At 41.9% G+C, this 22,146-nt stretch overlaps 3 protein-coding genes across 3 annotated transcripts; all 3 read right to left on the bottom strand.

Moving 5' to 3' along the window:
• Positions 1–4,604: 4,604 nt before the first annotated feature.
• LOC113428472 (olfactory receptor 5V1-like) lies at positions 4,605–5,552 on the bottom strand. Its single transcript, XM_026691029.2, has one exon. The coding sequence runs from the start codon at positions 5,550–5,552 to the stop codon at positions 4,605–4,607; it is 948 nt and encodes a 315-aa protein (XP_026546814.2).
• A 5,157-nt stretch (positions 5,553–10,709) lies between these two features.
• On the bottom strand, positions 10,710–11,645 carry LOC113431311 (olfactory receptor 5V1-like). The gene has a single exon (XM_026693641.1). The coding sequence runs from the start codon at positions 11,643–11,645 to the stop codon at positions 10,710–10,712; it is 936 nt and encodes a 311-aa protein (XP_026549426.1).
• Positions 11,646–20,674: 9,029 nt separating this feature from the next.
• Positions 20,675–21,610, bottom strand: LOC148130289 (olfactory receptor 5V1-like). Its single transcript, XM_087969164.1, has one exon. The coding sequence runs from the start codon at positions 21,608–21,610 to the stop codon at positions 20,675–20,677; it is 936 nt and encodes a 311-aa protein (XP_087825290.1).
• Positions 21,611–22,146: the final 536 nt, after the last annotated feature.

Genomic DNA, 22,146 nt, shown 5'->3' with positions numbered 1-22,146 from the left:
AAATTTCCCACAAACTTTGCATGAAGCTTCTTAGAGAGTCTAGTAGAAACCAGGAAATTGGTAGACAACCACACATTGTTCTCTTCAGCCATTGGCGTCCTTTGCTATCGATGGAAACCTGCAGGTCTCTTGTAAGATACAGGGGTACCTTGGTACTCAACTGCTTTGAAACTCATCAAATTTGGTACTCAACACATTTTGACATGAACCTTTCGTCCCAGTACTCCTCATTTATATGGTACTCAATGCACAAGCTAGAACACATCAGTGTCAGTTGCCTTGTGACTCTCTACTTTATCCCTTATGAGGACAAATTCATTTGGTATTCATCATTTTTGATACTCATCGTACCTCCCGGAACCAATTAAGGAGGAGTGTTGATGTACCGCTGCAGTTTAGCTCCATCTAGTTGCTGTTTTACGAGTCTTTGTGCAGCCAGCTGCTCTTGCAAAATAATCCACTGCCCCTGCGACCAAGGCCTTCTGTGACCCTCTTACTCATGTCAAGCCCTTGGGGGCCTGCCATTCAGTGTTTGAAGGGGGGTGGGGTCATGCCAATTTATGGACTGCATCGTATGTGAATTCTGCATGGGATATCAGGGAGGGCCAGTTGGATCTCGCTCTTTGATAATTTTCCACCCATTATTTCTTGTCCTGCTCTCAAGGTGATTTGGAAAATAAGTCAACCCTCTCTTCTCTGTGACAGCCCCTCAAATATTGGAAGACTGCTATCATGTCACCCCTTGTTCTTCTCTTCAAAAGTCTAGTTCCCTCAACCATTCATCTCATCCTTTAGTCTCCAGACCCTTACTCCAGAGGTGGTATTCAGCTGCTTCTGACCAGTTCTGCAGAACTGGTAGCAGAAATTTTGAGAAGTTCGGAGAACCGGCCAATCCCACCTCTGACTGGCCCCACCCACATCTATTCTCTGCCTTCCATTGAGTCCCAGCTGATCGGCTGGGTCTTCCTTGGTTGCCCTGCACAGGGGAACAGAGCTGGAAAACAGGTTAGTTGCTGGGGAGGAATGGGGATTTTGCAGTATCCTTCCCCTGCCACGCCCACCAAGCCACACCCACCAAGCCACGCCCACAGAACTGGTAGTAAAAAAAATTGAATCCCACCACTGCCTTAGTCATCTTTGTTGCTTTTCTCTGCACACGTTCAAGGGTCTCAACATCATTTTAGTATCACGGAGACCGGAACTGGATGTGGTATTTCAACTGTGGCCTCACGAGTGTGATATAAAGTGATGTTAACACTTTATATCACAGGTGATCTTGATTCTACCCTTTTGTGGATGCAGCCTGGGACTAAGTTGGCTTTTTTGGCAGCTGTGGCACATGGCTGTCTCATATTTAAGTGGAATCATAGATTCCGCTCACAGTTGCTACTATATTGAACCAGGTACCATCTATTCTGGACCTGGGCATTTGTGTTTTTCTGCCTAACCCTAAGTTTTCTCACCACTGAGCTGCATTTTGTTGAATATGGCCATTGTTCAAGTCTGTCAAGATCCTTCTGGATTATGAGCCTATCTTCTAAACTGTTGGCTATTCTCCTTAGTTTGGTGTCATCTACAAATTTGATCAGTTCCTCTTCCATCCCCTTGTCAAACTCATTGATGAAGATATTGAAGAGTACTGGCCCTAAGACAGACTATTAGGGTATTCCACTGCATACTTAGCACCATATAGATACAGCTCCATTGAGGACTACACATTGAGTGTGGTTGGTCAGCCAGTTATGAATCCATCAGATGGGGATGGTATCTATCCTACCTTTTTCTATTTTACCAAGAAGAAGGTTGTGGTCTATTTTGTCAAATGCCTTACCAAAGTCCAAGTGTACAATGTCTACAGCATTTCACTGGTCCACTAATTTAGTCACTTTGTCAAAGAATGCAATACAGTTTGTCTGGCATGATTAGTTTTTTGACAAATCCATGTTAGCTTCTAGTAATAGCTTTGCTTGATTCTGGGTGTCCAAAGACGATTTTGATTATCTTTCCCAGGACCTGTCAAAATATTTCTAGATCTTCAGCCTATATTTTAAAGTGTTGATTATCCCCCCACCCCCAGTTTTGTGTCACCTGCAAATTTGATGAGTTCTCCTTCTATCCCCTCATCTAGATCATGATTAGGGAGCTAAAAGCTAAGGCAAATGAAGAATGGTTATAGGAATTGGTGTATGTTCAATCTAATGAAAAGAAGGACTGGGGAGATGTGATGGCAGTGCTCCAATATTTGAGGGGGGGTCAAGCAATTTTCCAAAGCACCAAAAGTCAAGACAAGAAACAATGGATGGAAATTAACGAAGGAGAAAAGCAACCTGGGACTAAGGAGAGATGTCCTGATGGTTAGAGTGCAATAGCTTGCCTTCAGAAGTTGTGGCTGCTCCATCACTGGAGGCTTTCAAAGAGAGGCAGGTCAACCATTTGTCTGAAATGGTACAGGGCAGGGATGTCAAACTTGTGTCGTCACAGCGTCATCACATGACGTATCTGGACTTTTTTCCTTTGCTAAACTGGGTGGGGACGGGACTAGCACAAGACGCATCCGGCTTGCGGGCCGCGAGTTTGACACCCCTGGTATAGGGTCCCCTGCTTGAGCAGAAGGTTGGATCAGAAACTTCCAAAGCCCCTTGCAACTCTCTTGTTGTATGTTCTATGTTCTGTGTTCTGTGTTCTATGTTCTATGTTCTGTGGCTTGGTTTGGTTTGGTTTGGTTTGGTTTGGTCATTTCACCTCATACAACAAAATCAAACACCATCTTCAGGTGATGGAGAGGGCCACACTTGGCTGATGTGGAGTGGAGAAATGGCCCAGCCTGTCCAGCCTGCCACATCTGGTGACTCCATCCCTAAGACAGGGAAGAGACTGGTGGGAAACCTGGGGTGCATGCATGTGAGAATCTGGAAAGACGACACTTGCTGCAGCAAACAAAGAGTGTTTGACCACAACTGAGGGGCAAGGAAAAAAAAAGTTCAAATTATTGGAAAGAAATGCATCAAAACCTTCATAAAATTGTCAACACAGAACTTGAACAAATGTCACAAATATTGTTATTATGAATAACCACAGAAAACATAAAGATATTACAATTTAATGTTGATGGCCAGAGGAATGCATTTGGCACAAGATTGGACAGGTGAATTTGTTCTGATGATAAGAGTATTATTGGGCCTCCAAAATTCAAGAACCGTTTAGACCAACAATAAAGACTAACAAAATTCAAGTAGGAAGGGCTTATACAGGACACGTTACACAACACAGAAAATCCAAACAATTAGAAATCAGTTCTTAGGAAGAGTTAAGGGACCAAACCAAAAAAAAAAAAAAAAGGCTAATTAGATGCTAATAATCATCTCCACAATTAATGTGCAAAGGACGTTACAATTATTTAGGTTGTGGGTTACAGCTAGGAAGATAAATGCAAGGGGAGAAGGCCCTGTAATTTTTTTTTCTATGATATTTTGGCTTGTGATTATTTTTTAAATCTTTAAATCAAATTTACTGTATAACTCTGGAATTGTACAGAATGTACTCCATATGCAAAGGAAAAGGAATTGGTGCATGGGGGTGTTAACACAGAGAAACATAATAAATTAAAGCAAAACTCTAACTAGAATAGTTATATATTCCTTAGAGATAACATGGATCTCAAAGCAAAGTTCTCTACTTATTTTATTGTACTGCATTTCTCCAGATCTCTGGGGCTGTTTTTCGCCATTCACCAGAACTGTTGGGAAAATGGTATAAAACCTAATTAAAGCATAGCAACTTTTTGTTCTGTGTCTCCAGACTTTTAGTATTTTTTTTCAAGAATTCAACTGTCCTGAATCCTGAAAAGAGAGACAGGTAAGAAATCTGCCTTTGGTGTAAATGATAGGAAGAACATGATCCCTGTGAAATAGTGGCTTGTGATTTATAAGCAGCTGTTTATCATCTACTTGGCTTCCTGTATCCTTATTCTCTGCTGCAATTTCTGTTCAAATGATCTGTTATTTGTGACATTAAAAAAAAAATCCAGTCAAAGAAACACACACCCAAAAAGAAAGCTAATAGGAAACAATACAATAAAAGTTAAAAGCAGTTAACAAGATGAGGTTAGACTGAACTCCATCACACTTCAACCATCCATGAAGATCTCTGACATATTTCTACCCTGGTTAGCCTGCTTGGCTTCCCTTCATTCCATACCTTGTCACTTGATCAATAGAATTGTTTATCTGTTCCTAATCTGAATTCTATCTTTCTAACTCTATCTTTGATAGAGGTTGCTTCTATGTGACTATGGAAATATTTACAAGCCATGTTGTTTTACCTACACAGTCCAAAGCTGTGTGCCCCTGCTCATTGGAGGATTCTAGGATTAGAGAATTACATTTGTTTGCAGGTTCCACAAGGTACTCGATTGATCATGATACAACCTGGAGTGATGAAATCCACGGCTTGAATTGTCTGCAATGCGCAGCTACTCATGGTCTTACAAAACTCCCCTGTTGCTTTCTCCAAGGAAAGTTTTGCAGGCATCTGTAGAAAGCCTCTCTCCCAAGGACTTGTGGACCAGTTTCATTTTCCTTGTGAGGTTTAAAGAGAAAGGCGCCTCAAAATGAAGAGGATGCTGCCCTCCAGCTGTTGAAAACCTTCCTCCTAGCTTCCTTCACCTCCTTGTTGCGGAGGCTGTAGATTAAGGGGTTCAGCATGGGGGTGACAACACAAAACATTATAGAAATCAGGGCTTCACTTTCTAGGGAGTAGCCAGAACTTGGCTTGTTGTAGTTCAGAAACCCATTTCCAATATAAAGAGTTACCACAGCGATGTGTGATGCGCAAGTGGAGAAGGCTTTGCGTCTGCCAGTGTTGGAAGGAATCCGGAGAATGGAGGCTAAAATACAGAAATAGGACAGGATGATGAAGAGGAAGGGACCAAGGCCAACCAAGAAGCTGGTGATGCGATTGACCAATTTATTGACCTGGGTATCACTGCAGGCAATTTTCAATAGTGGAGGAATATCACACCAGATGTGAAGAATCTGGTGGTTTCCACAGAAATCCAACCTGGAGGCCAGAGCAGCATAGATAGCTGAGTCCAGGAAGCCCCAGAGCCAAATGGCCACAGACAGCTGGATGCACAACTTGCCCCTCATCAGGTGGGCATAGCGCAAAGGTTGGCAGATGGCAGCATAGCGGTCATAGGCCATGACGGCCAGCAATGCTGGCTCACATCCCGCAAACCCAATCAGGAAGAAGGCTTGTGCCAGGCATTGGTTGTAGGAAGTGGTGTGCTGCTGGAGCAGAAGGTTCACCAGGATCTTTGGTACCACCACAGAAGAAAGGCAAATGTCTATACAGGAGAGTTGGCTGAGGAAGAAGTACATGGGGGTATGGAGGTGGGCATCCAGGAAAATTAAAGTTATGATCATGAAGTTGCCCATTAGGGTGACCAAATAGGCAGCCAGGAACACCAAGAAAAAATGGACGTGGTGTCTCTGGAATATGGAGAATGCCAGGAAGACAAATTCCATCCCCTGTGTTTGGTTGTGGGAATCCATGAGGGAGAAAATAGACAGCTGGGAAGGGAGAAAAAAAATACTTGTGAAGGAAGGAGTGAGTGGCAACGAACCCTGAAAAATGGATGGAAAAATAACACAGTAATTATTGGAGGATTCAGGCTGGAATTGTGGAGAAGAAATTTCAGTGATCTCTTCCACACAAAGAAGAAGGGATTGCTTGGGGTTCTTTGAACTTGAATTACCTGCAGGGTGATTTTCCAATGGCTCCTACTCCTTTCGCTGGCAACTGATCTTCTTCCAAAAAGCACCAATCACCAATGCCAAATGCAACTGAGAAGGCTGTGAAGTTCCTCCAAGTTAAAGACTCCCAAGTTAAAGACTATTTATGCATTTCCTACACTGTCCAATGCCTTGGATTCTTTTAAAGCATGCTGTTGAAGCTGAGAGCAGCACGAACAAGGAACAGTTGAATCAAAGGCTGCCACATTTCCTTTACTTGAGTTCTTTGCCTTCTTACGTTCAGGAAGGACCATCGATTATCTCAGTCAATGTGGAGCACAATCCATCCATATTATGCCTTTGGACATCTTGTGAACCTTCAACAGAGACCTAAGAAAATTCTTGACTTACTCTGAGCTTCAACCCAGAACAGGCCTGTCCATCCTCGCTCTGGAGAACCCTAAAGGTATTTGTACGACATTGTCCCACCTCACTCATATGAAGGTCCAACTTCCTTGAGAACTAGGTCAACATTTGATACTACCTGAGATTAATCCAGTTTTAAGGGAGATAGTAAGCTTCTACTGTCTTTCAAGATTCCAGAAGATAAGTGATGTATGGAAATATGTTGGGAGAAGGTGGCCTCAGTTGCAGAGATGTTTTTAGAAGATCTGGCTTTTACTTGGAAGATTGAGGTTTACAGTGAGGAAGAAGGGGTCATCTTCCAAATTTTCTCTGACAAGCCTAAAAGCAGCCTTGAATTTTATACTCATATAGCGTATATCATCTCTGGAGCTTCTTGCTACCATGGTCAAAAGCCAATACAACAATGGAAATGAATAACCTTTAATATATATATATATCATAATTCAGTTATACTGAGTGAAGATGTACCTGGATTGACCTGTCTTAAATCTCCTCATCTCCCTTGCCTGTCAGGTAACAAAAATATATCTCCATATGTTTCCTGCATCCAGCTTTGATTTGGAGTGCTGCTCTGAAGGGCCAATTTGATCAAATTTGCTAATCAAAGCTCAACTTTAGAGAAGGATAGAGAAGAAGAATAGAAAGGTCTAGGTTGTTGATGGTTAAAAATGGTTGTCCACTCGGTTTGCTATTTCTGAGATCTCCTCAAAGGGTTGAATCTTGCATTCCTGCTCACACACTTCCTTCTGTGTCCCAATGTCAATCTTGCCTCAAAAGAAGATGCTGTATGGACACCAAAGCAGCTCACCTTGGCTGCTTTTCCCACCTACAGGAAACCAGCCATGGTTGAAGCGGAGTCTCCCCAGGTTTTCCCACCGTTGGATTCAGACACAATGAGGATGGTGATAGCTGAGCCACAGAGCAGAAAGGAAAGGTGTTTAGAAGCTCATTCGCACAACAGAAGTACCACTCCCAGTGCCTGCCTTATCCATGGAAGGAGAGGCTCATGGGAAAATGTGTCCTGGTGTGTTGAGAATTATTCCTGCTCTGGACTCTGCAGGGAGGGAAAGCAGCAGGGACCAAACTCTCTCATCTGTGACTTGCTTGGCGGGGAAGCGAAGCCAAACACAATTGGAAAGAAAAGGGCTCTAAGGAGAACATCCTTTGATGTGTGTCCGCAATGCCCTAAGCTCACTACGTTTGGGGAGAAAATAGTGAGTAATATAAATAGGATTTTTGTGAGTATATATATATTTTTTGTTGCACAATCATATTTATATACCCTAGGTAAAAGGCTAAAAATATTGTCTTGAAATACGCCCCTAGTACCTGGTGGTTGCAGATATTGAATTTGCAAATGAAAGTTATTTATTTTTATAAATTAATTAACTCATTTCTATAGCTGCCCATCTCAACCCAGTGGCTCTGGGTAGTGAACAATTCTAAAAAAAAAAAATCATTTAAAACTATAATTAATTAATTAGAAAGACCTGGATTTATTTCTATAGCTGCTCATCTCAACCCAGTGAGTCTGGTCCGTGAACAATTCTACAACTATTAAAACAGTTAAAAATTCTATGAAAATAAATGTATGCAGCCACTGAGAAAATTATCATAATTAAGATCCATACAGCCAAAAAAATGGGACGCCAAGATATCCAGAGCCCCAGGCCTAGACACATGGCCTTATCAAGAAGATGGATGGCACATAAATTTAATAAACAAACAAACAAACAAATAAATAAACAAATAATAGCCAATTTTCCTTCCCTCGGAATCATTGTGAGGGAAAAGTTTGCCTGGAATGATGTAAGTGCATCATCGTGATGTAAATGAGAAGGTGCTGCTGGTGGGAATAACCAGCATTGATGAGAGAGAGAGAGTTAGTTACAGTAATTGGTCCGTCTTTCTGGAAGGATGAAATGAGAGTTAAGAAACCTCATTGTGGGTTTGTGTGCCCAAACAAGCACCGCACGGAGGGTGCAATCCAATTCTTTGCCCTCACAATCCATCCATGAGAAATGCAAGGAAGGTCATCATCTCTGCTTTGCTATGAAGAAGCAATCAACGAATGACCCTCAGACTCCTTTTCCAGAATATCTCAAGGGATTCATTATAGACCCTCACAAGTCCAACCCTCTGCTAAAAATGTTCAGGCAGGGAATTAGGGCAGTTGATGTCAAACAAATCTGGAGGACTAGGGAATAGCCATCCTTTTTACAAGTTTCTGTGAATTCTTTTTCTCAAAATTCACACATCTAAACTATAGAGAAAAGGGCTGGATGGATGGATGGCTGGATGGATGGATGGATGGATGGATACATGAATCCATGGATACATGGATGGATGAGTTGGTAGGTTATTGAGTGGATGGGTGGGTGGATGGATGGATGGATGGATACATGAATCCATGGATACATGGATGGATGAGTTGATAGGTTATTGAGTGGATGGGTGGGTGGATGGATGGATGGATACATGGATGGATGAGTTGGTAGGTTATTGAGTGGATGGTTAGATGCATGGAGAAATGGAGGAATGAGTGGTGGATAGATGAGTGATGAGTGGATGGATGAGTTGGTGGGTCAGTGAGTGGGTTAATGAGATGGGTATATGGATGAATGGATGGACGGATGGACAGATGGACAGATGGATGGACGGATGGGTGGATAGAGATAAACACTTCCTTTTATGTCTGAACTTGCCTCCCTAATACAGAGAAAGAAGATAGATAGATGTGAGAGTGAGAGAGAAAGAGAAATAGACACTTCTTGTTTATATTATAAGAGGATATTATAGGCTAAGGATTGAAGACATAATTCTTCTGGACACCTACAGTATTTGGAGGACACCAGGCACAGAAAATTCCACAACGTATTGTTTTATATTGTGAACTGCCCAGGTTCAGGTGGATTTGAAGATGCCTAAAATGATTTGGATGAATCAATGAATGAATGAATGACTAAATGAATTAAACCCATGAATTAATTAATCTAGGAATGAATGAATGAATAAATGCAGCCAAAGCTACTGCTGTGTTCTTCCCAGCCACTCCTGAAACTGAAAAGGCTCCAGTGGATTGTGCCAGGTCCATTTGTGAAGGTTCAATTTGACAGGTGTATTCCTAAAAGTCTATGCATGGGAATCTTCTCAACTAGTGGTCAACACGCAGAGTTAGATAAGGGTCAACACAATCAAAGGGGGGAGGGGAGTTGGACTTAGTTCATTTGTGGCTATTCTAGGCTGACCCCTTATTTCACCCATCCCAATTTTCATCCCTGACCTGCAGAGAATACATGAGAAAGAGACAAAGAAGGTATTAAAGGGAGGAGATAAGACAAAGAGAAAGACAGAGCAATTGACAACTTTGACATTTGTGATAGGTCTCCATATCTTTCAACCTTTGCAAACCATCTTGTCTTCCAACACATCTAGACCAGCTTCTGGCTTCTAGAAGAAAGGTAGGGCATTTGCTGGCAGGTTCCTTGAGAGTCATTCAGATGCCAGGCCCACTGTGAGAAAAAGTAATTCTTGGAGGAATTTGTCTTCCCCATAAAAGCTACTTCGAACTTTGGGGAAGAAATGGAGTGAAGATTGTTCCATGAAAAGGGAAGCTGATGATTTTGGCGGAATGAAGAGCTGGTGAATAGCCCAGCTCTTCAATATTTCCTCCCTGGATTAAGAGAGGATTTGAGATCACCCACATGCGCTCCAGATAGTTGTTCCTCATGAAGAGACCACAAGGCCACAGTTTCTATTGTTCCCTTTTCTCTTTTCTGCACCTTCTAATTTTTCTTTCCTTTCCTTGTTTTATTTTGCATTAATTTCTATTGTTATTTTAATTTTAAATAAAATTACTCTTTAGAAAGATGCAAGGGCTAGCTACTCGTGTTCTTACAATTCATCTCCATTTATTTTATCGTGGGAATTGTTTTGTAGGCACCTTCTACCACAGTTCATGGGTTCAGCTTTCATTTTTCTTAGGAGGATCAACAAAACACGTTCCTTGAGAAACGTATATATTAATTCAAATACAATTTAGACCAGAGATTATTTTTTATTAGAGTTGATGGACAAATTCTAGAAAAAAAACCATGGTACATTAATCTTATATTTGGTTACAGCAGTAAAATTCCTATATAGTCAACATTGGAAAGATTCTACTGCACTGGCAATGGATGAGTGGTACATCAGTATTCACCTGGCTAGCATCCTGTCAGTGTGTGAGAGAGTTGAGGGCTGTTTGGAAACTGAAGCAGTATTTGCTGTGTGAGCAAGGAAGGAGACAGTAAGGAACCTAGGTGTAGCTTAGCTCAACTGTTCTGTACTGAAGCTGCTTGGTGCTGTGAAACTGACACTGAAACTCCTCTCCTCTGCTTATGTTTTGCATTTGGAAGAGATTTCTTTTTTTTCAGCTGGGGAGGGGGAGTAGAACTCCTTAGCATCAGAGCATGTTAGTAATAATAATATAGGAAATCTAATGCTCTGATGGCCATTTCAAAAAATCCTTTTAAAATGTTTTTAAAAAATCCTTCCTCCCCAAAATGAGGGCTATGCTCTCTTCCAGCAGCTGAGAATCTTCCTCAGGGCCTCTTTCACCTCCCTGTTATGGAGGGTGTAGATCAAAGGGTTGAGCATGGGGGTGACAATGCAAAACATGGTGGAGATCAGAGCATCAACCTCCAGAGAGTATCCAGCACTGGGCTGGTTGTAATTCATACTTCCATTACCAACAAAGAGAGTTACCACACTGATATGTGACGCACAAGTGGAGAAGGCTTTGCGCCTGCCAGTGTTGGAGCGAATTCGCAGAATGGAAGCCAGAATGTAGATGTAGGACAGGATGATGAAGAGGAAGGGGCTGAGGCCCACAAAGAGGCTGGTGATGTGATTGGCCAATTCGTTGACCCACGTATCACTGCAGGCAATCTTCAGTAATGGGGGGACATCACAAAAGATGTGAGGAATATTGCGGTTTCCACAAAAGTCCAACCTAGATGCCAAGGTAACATGAATGGCCGAGTGTAGGAAGCCCCAGAGCCAAATGGCCACAGACAGATTGATGCAGACCTTGCCCCTCATCAGGTGGGCATAGTGCAAAGGTTGGCAGATGGCAGCATAGCGGTCATAAGCCATGATGGCCAGCAGTGCCAACTCACATCCCGCAAAGCCAATCAGGAAGAAGGCTTGTGCCAGGCATTGGTCGTAGGAGATGGTGTGCTGCTGGCGTAGGAAGTTCACCAAGATCTTTGGTACCACCACAGAAGAAAGGCAAATATCCAAGCAGGAGAGCTGGCTGAGGAAGAAGTACATGGGGGTGTGGAGACGGGAATCCAGGAGACTTAAGATGATGATCATGAAGTTGCTCATCAGGGTGGCCAGATAGGCAGCAAGAAGCACCAGGAAAAGGTGGGCTTCGTAGCTCAGCAGGTTGGAGAAACCCAGGAAGAGGAATTCTGTCAGTTGTGTTTGGTTCTGGGCGTTCATGAAGAAAAAACTGTGCAGCTGAGAGGAGAGAAAAAGAAGAATGTGAAGAAGAAGAAGAAAGAGTTAATGGTCCTTGGGAAACGCATGGAAGAAGTCAGAGGTCCTGGGTGGTCTCTGAGCTTGAGGAATCCTTCACTTCAGTGAAACATCTTCAAGGAAAAATGAAGTCTGATTGTCTTTTGGAAAAAAAAAAACACCTTTGGGACATCTCTGAGATTGGTTCTTATCTGGTTTCATGACCCAAACTAGATAACATCATCAGTGGTATGCATAGTACATCACAAGCACTGACGATGTTACCTAGTTTGGGTTATTGTGATCATAATCACAAAAACAACTGGAGACAACCAGAATTTCGCTCATGGCAGAAACATTTTCCCCAAGAGGGCTGGGGTTTATATCCAGGTTCAAATATACAGTCTCTGCCCCTTTCCTGGGTTCACAATCTATCCAAGATACGTATCTCCCTATGCCACACCCATATCATTGTTGCGTAACACCTGTTTCCTTGTCCTTGGAAACCACCCTTGTTCTCATGGCTCCTTCTTCCTGTTTTGAACATCTGGATCATTTACCCAGTTCCGTTCGGATCACAATGACCTAGTATCTCCCACATATATCATAACGCCAAGAAATACAACCCCCATGGTCCAGCCAAAAACCTGACATTTACTTTAGCACCTAACAAGTTACAAAACAGTGCATGTTTATTAGATATAGTTATAAAACTGTCCAATAATCATTTCATAGTTCAAATATTGGATAAACATGGAATCTCTTCTGTTCTTCATTTTCTCAGGTGCAACAATATTTAATTTCCACATATAACAGTCATGAAACGTCTACAAGAAAACAACCAAACTCAGAGAGCACCAAGGACCCCTCATCAAAGACCTCCTGGGCTACATATATTCTCCTTCAGAAGTAAAATTGCAAAGTCATTATTTGAGGTCTCCGTGGGACTGTGGAGGATGAAATTTTGGGGATCCACGCTACTCAGTGAACACCTGATTCCTCAAGATATTTGGATTAGAATTAGGTGCAAGAAAATGTGGGTGTCCAGACCCAGAGGAACAGAGCTTAATTCTTTCCCTTCATTTTGGGAGAATCTGGTGTGCAAACTCTGAGGAACACCTCTTCCAAATTTGATATCAGAACCATATTCTCAACAAATGACTTACTGGGGGAAGAAGGATCTGGTAATGGGATAGCTTTTCCAATGGGACCTACTCATTTCCTGATAAATTATCCACCTCCAAAGGGCACCAACAGCCAAAGAAAAATGCTTTTGAGAAAACTGTGAAGATCCACCAAGTTAAAGATCTGACTATCCTTTTCCTATGCTGCACAATTCCTTGTTCCTAAACCATGTTGCTGAAGCTGAGGACAGCATGAACAGAGAGCATCTGAAAAAGGCACATAGAACGGCTGTCATACTTCCTTCCATGGAGGACCTGTATCCTGCACGAGTCAAAAAGAGGGCTGTGAAAATATTTACAGCCCCCTCACATCCTGGACATAAACCGTTTCAACTCCCACCCTCAAAATGATGCTATAGAGCACTGCACACCAGAACAACTAGGCACTAGGACAGTTATTTCCCCAATGCTGTCACTGCTAAACAAATAATTCCCTCAACATTGTCCAACTATTGACAAAGTCCACATTACTATTATTCTTCTCATTCCTATTACCTATCTCCTCCCACTTATGACTATAACCATGTTGCTTGTATCTCTACAATTTAAATTGTTTTGTTTCCTAGTATGATTTGATTGCTTATTACTAACCCATGACTATCACTAAGTGTTGTATCTTATGATTCTTAATGAATGTATTTTATTTTTTATTTTTATGTACCCTGAGAGCTTCTGCACCAAAGACAAATTCCTTGTGTGTCCAATTATACTTGGCCAATAAAGAATTCTATTCTATTCTATTCTATTCTATTCTATTCTATTCTATTCTATTCTATTCTATTCTATTCTATTCTATTCTATTCTATTCTATTCTATTCTATTCCATTCCATTCCACTCCACTCCACTCCACTCCACTCCACTCCACTCCACTCCATGCAGTGGTGGGATTCAAATTTTTTTACAACCAGTTCTGTGGATGTGGCTTAGTGGGTGTGGTTTGGTGGGCATGGCAGGGGAAGGATACTGTAAAATCCACATTCCCTCCCCAAGCCCACTAATCTGCTTTCCAGCTCCATTCTCTTGTGCAGGGCAACAAAGAAGACCCAGCCGATCAGCTGGGACTCAATGGGAGGCAGGGAAGAGATGGGGTTGGCATTGGCCAGTTCTCCAAACTACTCAAAATTTCCACTATCAGTTCTCCAGAACTGGTCAGAACCGGCTGAATACCCACCTCTGATTCCATTCCATTCTACTTCAGAGGTCTTTGTCCTTCCATATTTTCTCACTTTCTCGTGTCAATTCTCTCATTCATCCAGGGTTCGGCCCAAATTATGCCTCTGGATGTCTTGCCCTGCCCCTGACTTCAACACAGAACTTGCCTGCACCTCTTGTTGTTGACAGCCTTAAAGGTCCTGGTACAATGCTTGCCCACCTCCTCTAAATTGAAGGTCTTTTAAAATTCGGAATCCCATCAGCGTATGATATGTGCTGAGCTTATCTAAGAAAGTGCCCCTGGTAGAAACAGATGTAATACTGGGACACATTTCTACTGTCCTGCTGGAACCCAGAAAGTGATTGATACATTGAAATTTGACACAAAGATTGTGAGATCAGGAAGATATTGTGTTGCCTTTGGTTTCTATAGAGGTGCTTCAGGAGACCTTGTTTTCCAAGTAGATGGAGATGTTAGAGTAAAGGGTCCCCTTTGAAGACATCTCTTGCAAACTCAAAAGAAAAGCCTTCCTTTTCATGGTCCTCATCAAATATTGTGTTGATACACATGTCTAATGTGGTATATATTGCTAACCTTCCTACCATGACTAATATCAATATACGATTCATAGTTGACTTGTATTCCATGAAGATGTTGGTTTAATTACCTTGAATCTGGATCCCTTCAAGTTCCCTTGCCTATATATTTCACACACACACACACACACACACACACACAGAGAGAGAGAGAGAGAGAGAGAGAGAGAGAGAGAGCTATTCTGTCCACATTTGGAGTAGCAGTTCAATCTAAGAAAAATGGGAGAGATTGGATTAATAGCAATTGCAAACTCTGGTCAAATGTGAGCCTTAAGTAGAAGGACTTGGCCACCTCTACAATTATCTTTAAGTGGAGATTCCTGATCCCTCCTTCCTTCCTAATGCCCAGAATCTCCTCACATTGCCACCCCACCGTAAATGGAAGGAGAATCCTTCATGGACCACAAAACAGCTCACCTTTGCTGGTTACCTCACCTACAGAAGACAAAACGGAGCTGAAACAGGTTCATCCTCTCCCCAAGTTCTCCCAGAGTTGGGCTCGGATGCAATGAAGTGAGAGCCAATAGAGCGAGAAGTGAGATGTTGGATGTTCATCCTTAGAGCAGAACGAGTCTCCTAGTTGCCTGCATTATCCATGGCAGATGATACCCGTGGGGGAAACTGTGCCTTGACATGAAGGCCTGGTAGTATTCCTGCCTGAGATCCTGCAGGGAGTAGAGCTGGGAAGGCAGACAACAGAGACCCTCTAGGGGCAAAACTTCTCTGGGACTTGTTAGAAGACGCAGCGTGGTTTTCTTGTGTCAGATTCAGGGGTGGTGAGAAAGAGGGGAGGGAAAAGCAGAAGAATCATTTCCAGATCTGAACTTGAAATCAGTTGTCTCATTTGCTTGTAACTGGTGCTCTGGAGGTGACTCCAAAAGATTTTTTTTTTTTAAAAAAAAAAAAGCAAGGCATTTTAAAGTCTTCCTCCCTCTCACGGGGGACTGCAAAAGTATGATCATGATTTGTTCAGTCAGTCCTTGAAGTTACAGAGCTGCTAATTGATTGATTGATTCTTTTTTTTATTTTATTTAGTTTAGTTTGTGAAGCATGTACGAGAAAACAAGTATAAGTATGAACATAACGTATGCACATAGAAATATAAACAGGCGTAAGTATATACATCATAAATGAGTATGAATAAATGGGAACAGTAGGACAGGGGCAGTAGGCACACTGGTGCACTTATGCATGCCCCCTTACAGGCCTCTTAGGATTGGGGTGAGGTCCACGGTAGAGAGTTTAAGGTTAAAGTTTTGGGGGTTAGAGGATGTAACAACAGAATCAGGTAGTGCGTTCCAGGCATTGACTCTGTTACTGAAGTCGTACTTTCTGCAATCAAGTTTGGAGCAGTTTACTTTGAGTTTGTATCTATTGTTTGCCCGGGTGTTATTGTGGTTGAAGCTGAAGTAGTCATTGACAGGTAGGACGTTTATATTTGAGAATGTTTATATTTGAGAACTGCCCATCTCCCTCACAGAGGGACTGTCAGCCACCCCACTAGGTTAGACATGAAAAGAAACTCCTGGGAGTAATATATATATTACTAAGAGTATACTGTAACTTTACTGAAGAATCCACGTGGTTACGGAAGTAGAAAAACCAGTTCTAACATTTTCCCGTGAAAACAGCACAGGCAAACTTTTCCTTTGCCCACTGGACCTCACGCTGTACATTGTCCACCAATCACTCGCATTATTTTGGAAATGATCTGACTGCCTCAGACTTTCCCAACTGAATGAGTGTCGGGTCTGTCTCAGGCTTTCAGCGGGCTCACTTTTTATTTTATTTTATTTATATGATTTGTCAATCGCTTACAAGATAATAGGTATAAGAATAAACATGAGTGTGAATACAGGAAATAGGTACTAATAAATGGGGACAGTAGTATAGGGACGGTAGGCATGATTGTGCACTTATGTACGCCCCTTACAGACCTCTTAGGAATGGGGTGAGGTCAATAATGGTTAGTTTGAGGTTAAAGGAGTCGGGGGCTTAGAGGATGTAACCACAGAGTCAGGGAGCGCATTCCAGGCATTGACCACTCTGTTGCTGAAGTTGTACTTTCTGCAACCAAGTTTGGAGCAGTTAACATTGAGTTTGTATCTGTTGTGTGCCCTTGTATTGTTGCGGTTGAAGCTGAAGTAGTCATTGACTGGGAGGACATTGTAGCAGATAATTTTGTGTACTACGCTTAAGTCCAACCGTAGGCAGCATAGTTCAAGGCTGTCCAAGCCCAAAATTTCAAGCCTGGTGATGTAGGGTATTCTGTAGATGTTTTGTTGCTCAAGTCTACTTGCCTATAAAGTCAACATGAGTGACTGAACGGTTAAAAACAACAACACAGAAGCATCTTCTCAGTCTGACTGTTTCCATCTCAGTGAAACTAGGCAATGTTCCACAGCATTCAAGGGAGGGGAGGTCTTTGTGCCCACATAGGGACTCCAGATCAATTCCACGTTTGACTCCTTCCACTGCCTTGGCCAGTCTCTCTCCTACAGCCATCAGGAAGGAAAAGAGAAAAACAAGGAAGGAAGCAAAGAAGCAAAGAAAGGAGGAAGGAAGGAAAAAAGGAAAGAAGCAAAGAAAGAAAGAAGGAAGGAAAGAAGGAAGGAAGGTGTGATGGTGCAGTAGTTAGAATTCAGCATTGCAGGATAATTCTGCTCACTGTTAGCAGTTCGATCCTGACTGGCTCCAGGTTGACTCAGCCTTCCATCCTTCTGAGGTGGGTAAAATGAGGACCCAGATTGTTGGGGATAATATGGTGACTGTCAACCGCTTAGAGAGGGCTGGAAAGCACTGTGAAAAGGCATATAAGTCTAAGGGTTATTGCTATGATGATGTGATTTAATGTTGCCTAGGTGGACCTGTGTGATAACTAGACTTCATGGCCGCTTATTCATGTACCCAAGAATAAGACTAGTTTTGTGAAATGCATTGCCTGAGAAGGGTCCTTTTCCACCCAGCATGGAGAACTTGTGCAACGCCAGGAAACAGTCACACAAGGATTTCATCATTACAGACATAGTTATACATTATCTATACCTTATTATGTATTTATATGAAACATTTACATAACTCCCCATCTTCTAAGCAACTCTGGGCAGCTGCCAATCAAAAGTTAAAAATAAACGGTATTAAAACTATAAAACTCAACTCATTCAAACTCTAAAAGCAACAAGACCTGGTGCCCAGTCAAACATCCAATGCTCAATTATCCCATTTTGTCTCAGCTCTTGTGGGAAAATGTCTTCAAAGCTTTATGGAAGGTTAAACATCCAAAGGACCTGGAGCTTGGGGGGAAATCCACGTCTTCCAAGCTTTATAGAATGAAATTTGTTGTAGAGAAAAGTAAAGTTTTCCACTTAGGCAAGAAAAACCAAATGTACAGATACTGATTAGGGGAAACCTGGCTCAATAATAGTAACTGCGAGAGGAATTTTGGGATCCTAGTGGACAATCACTTAATTATGGGCCAGCAGTGTAGAATATATACACGTTCTAAACATATAAAATCATACATTGCAATGTCCTACCTGTCAATGAATACTTCAGCTTCAACCATAACAACACAAGAGCACACAATAGATACAAACTCAAAGTAAACCGCACCAAACTTGATTGCAGGAAATACGACTTCAGCAATAGAGTGGTCAATGTCTGGAATACTCTACCCGACTCTGTAGTCTCTTCCCCAAACCCCAAAAACTTTAACCTTAGACTGTCTACTATTGACCTCACCCCCTTCCTAAGAGGTCTGTAGGGGGCGTGCATAAGCGCACCAACGTGCCTACCGTCCCTGTCCTATTGTTTCCCTTATTCTTTTATTTTTCTTATATGTACCCATTTCATGTATTCACAACTATGTATACATTTATACTTATTATCTTGTAAACAATTGGCAAATCAAATAAATAAATAAATAAAATAAATAAATAAATATGAAGAGGTTATAACCTAAGAAGAATGGTTGCAGGAATTTGGTATGTCTAATGTAATGAAGAGAAGGCCCAGAGGTGACATGATCAAATCTTCCCGTATTTGAGGGGCTGCCCCAAAGAAGAAAGGGGGCCAACCTATCCGCCAAAGCCCCTGAAGGCAGGAAAAGAAGCAACGGATGGAAACTCATCAAGGAGAGAAGCAACGTAGAAGGAAGGTGACATTTCCTGACAGTTAGAAGAATTAATTCGTGGATTACTTGAAGCTTAACTCGGGAAGTTGTGGGTGTTTCATCACTGGAGGTTTTGAAGAATAGACTGGACAGTCATTTGTCCATAATGGGGTAGGACCTCCTGCTTGAGAAAGGGGTTGGACTAGAAGACCTCCAAGGTCCCTTCCAACTCTTTTATTCTGTTCTGTTCACATCTAAGGTGGGAGTTCTGTTATTCTTGGCTTCTACCATGTTCATATTTTATTTCCCACATTGGGCCTTTGACTAACCAAATTCCTTATTCTTCATCTGAATACTATTTTTGAGCTTGTCCTTGTTCTGGGACAGGGGAATATAGGCTAGGAGGGGTTGCATTTAATGGCAGGTTGCTGGACGAACTACATTGGCTGGGTGGGACACAAAATGCTGCCGTCACTGAGTTTTCATTAAGTTGCAAAAGTCCAATTTCTCATGTTCTTACAACAACTGCCAAAGTTTCTTTTTTCTTTTAATAAACTTTATTAGTCTTTTATATCTTTAAAACCCAAACAAAAATATACATATGATGACATTAACAGTGTGTGACACCTATCTCATATACTTCTATTTCGTGCTTATTTACAGATATATACAATGTGTGTGAACATAAACCTTTAATCTATACATTACTTATCATTAATTCTTTCATCATCCATCTGTCTTAATTCAATCCAATCATACCATTTCCTCCAAATTCTATAATACTCAGACTCTTCTTTCTCTCGTAACATCAGGGCTAACTTATCCATCTCAGCACACGCCATTATTTTTCGAGTGATCAATTCTTCTCATGGTATACAATTGTGCTTCCAACATTGAGCACAGGCAATTCTAGCTGCCGTTAAGATGTGCAATATTATATATTTTATATTTTTCCCACATTTCTTTTTAAATATCCCCAACAAGAATAGTTCTGGTTCCAATTCTGTTTGTTCCTTAGGGATCTCTTGCAACCATTTTTTAATTTTAAGCCAGTACTTCTGGGCTTCTGAACGAGACCACCACATGTAATAAAAAGGACCCGCTTTCTTCTTGCACTTCCAACATGCCGGGTTCATGTTGGGATATATTTATTTATTTATTATTTTATTTATTTTGATTTGTCAATCGCTTACAAGATAATAGGAATAAGTATATACATAGTTATGAATACATGAAATGGGTACATATAAGAAAAATAAAAGAAACAATAGAACAGGGACGGTAGGCATGTTGGTGCGCTTATGCACGCCCCCTACAGACCTCTTAGGAAAGGGGTGAGGTCAATAGTAGACAGTCTAAGGTTAAAGTTTTTGGGGTTTGGGGAAGAAACTACAGAGTCGGGAAGAGGATTCCAGACATTGACCACTCTGTTGCTGAAGTCGTATTTCCTGCCATCAAGTTTGGTGCTGTTTACCTTGAGTTTGTATCTATTGTGTGCTCTTGTGTTGTTATGATTGAAGCTGAAGTATTCATTGACAGGTAGGACATTGCAATGTATGATTTTATATACTATACTTTAATCGGACCGAAGGCGGCGTAGTTCTAGGTGGTCTAGGTCTAGAATTTCAAGTCTGGTGGCATAAGGTATTCTGCAACGAGTAGAGGATATCTTTTCCAATCTCGCAGGGGCTAGATACCATCTATAAAATATCTTATAGATGTTCTCTTTATATGAGGCTGATTTTGTTAATTTATAATTTAGGTTCCAAATGCTCTCCCACTCTGTCAAATTTATAATATGTCCAATGTTTTGAACCCAGGCTATCATACATCCCTTAACCACCTCTTTTTTTTCTTATGGAAATCTCTTGCAGGTGCCTTTTGAGAAAGCACTTCTACCCCAGTTCATATTTATAATTGTTAAAGACAAAAACACATGGCCTTCAGCAATACCTCCCTCAGGTGAAGGCTATGCAATCTTCCACCACCTGAGAACCTTCTTCATGGCCCCCTTCACTTCCTTGTTGCGGAGGCTATAGATCAAAGGGTTCAGCATGGGGGTGATGATGCAAAACGATGTGGAGATCAAGGTGTCCACCTCTAAAGAGTAGCCAGCACTGGGCTGGTTGTAGTTCACAAAGGCATTCCCAAGAGAGACCAATACAACAGCAATGTGTGAAGCGCAAGTAGAGAAGGCTTTGTGTCTTCTGGTGTTAGAATGAATCTTCAAAATAGAGATCAAAATTAAAAAATAGGACAGGATGATGAAGAGGAAGGGACCGAGGCCCACAAAGATGCTGGTGATGTGATTGGTCAATTCGGTGACCCAAGTATCACTGCAGGAAATTTTCAGTAATGGGGGGACATCACAAAAGATGTGAGGAATGTTGTTGTTTCCACAAAACTCCAACCTGGAGGCCACAACAATGTGGATGGCTGAGTCCAGGAAGCCCCAGAGCCAGATGGCCAGAGATAACTGGATGCACAACTCTCTCCTCATCAGGTGGGCATAGTGCAAAGGTTGGCAGATGGCAGCATAGCGGTCATAAGCCATGATGGCCAGCAGTGTTGGCTCACATCCTGCAAAGCCGATCAGGAAGAAGGCTTGTGCCAGGCATTGGTTGTAAGAAATGGTGTGATGTTGGCGTAGAAAGTTCACCAAGATCTTTGGTACCACCACAGAAGAAAGGCAAATATCCAAGCAGGAGAGCTGGCTGAGGAAGAAGTACATGGGGGTGTGAAGGCAGGAATCCAGGAGAACCAGGGTTATGATCATGAAGTTGCCCAGCAGGGTGACCAAATAGGCAGCCAGGAACACCAAGAAAAGTTGGACCTGGTGGCTCCGAACACTGGAGAATGGCATGAAGATCAATTCTGCCCCCTGTGTCTGGTTGTGGGAATCCATGAGGACTCCTATCTAACAAAATGAAATTCAGTGGTGAGAAAAGTAAGATTCTACCTTTAGGTAAGAACAACCAAATGCCCAGGTACAGAATAGGGGGTACCTGGCTCAAGAGTAGTAACTGCGAGAAGGGTCTTGGAGTCCTAGTGGACCATCCCTTAAATATGAGGTAGCCGTGTGCTGCAGCTGCCCAAAAAGCCAACACAGTTCTAGGCTGCATTAATAGAGGGATGGAATCAAGAAGACTTGAAGTGTTAGCACTGCTTTATAATGCCTTGGAAAGATTAGACTTGATATACTACATCCAGTTTTGGTCACTACATTGTAGAAAAGATGTTGAGACTCTGGAAAGAGGGCAGGAAGGAGTAATAAAGATGATTAGAGGACTAGAGGCTAAAATGTATGAAGAATGGTTGCAGGAATTGGGTATGCTTAGTCTAGTGCAAGGGTCTTCAAGCTTGGCAAGTTGAAGACTTTGTGGACTTCAACCCTGAGAATTCCTGAGCTAACATGACTGGAGGAGGAATTCTGGGAGTTGA

Source organism: Notechis scutatus, chromosome 6 (assembly GCF_049901735.1).
Source record: "Notechis scutatus isolate UNSWTSFEM ecotype Mainland chromosome 6, rNotScu1.2, whole genome shotgun sequence".
Taxonomy (NCBI): domain Eukaryota; kingdom Metazoa; phylum Chordata; class Lepidosauria; order Squamata; family Elapidae; genus Notechis; species Notechis scutatus.
Note: the sequence above shows the minus strand (reverse complement) of the source record. Positions and strands in the feature narration are given on the sequence as shown.

Coding starts and splice junctions, on each gene's coding strand:
- LOC113428472 (XM_026691029.2), bottom strand. CDS start 5,552: ATGGATTCCCACAACCAAACACAGGGGATGGAATTTGTCTTCCTGGCA.
- LOC113431311 (XM_026693641.1), bottom strand. CDS start 11,645: ATGAACGCCCAGAACCAAACACAACTGACAGAATTCCTCTTCCTGGGT.
- LOC148130289 (XM_087969164.1), bottom strand. CDS start 21,610: ATGGATTCCCACAACCAGACACAGGGGGCAGAATTGATCTTCATGCCA.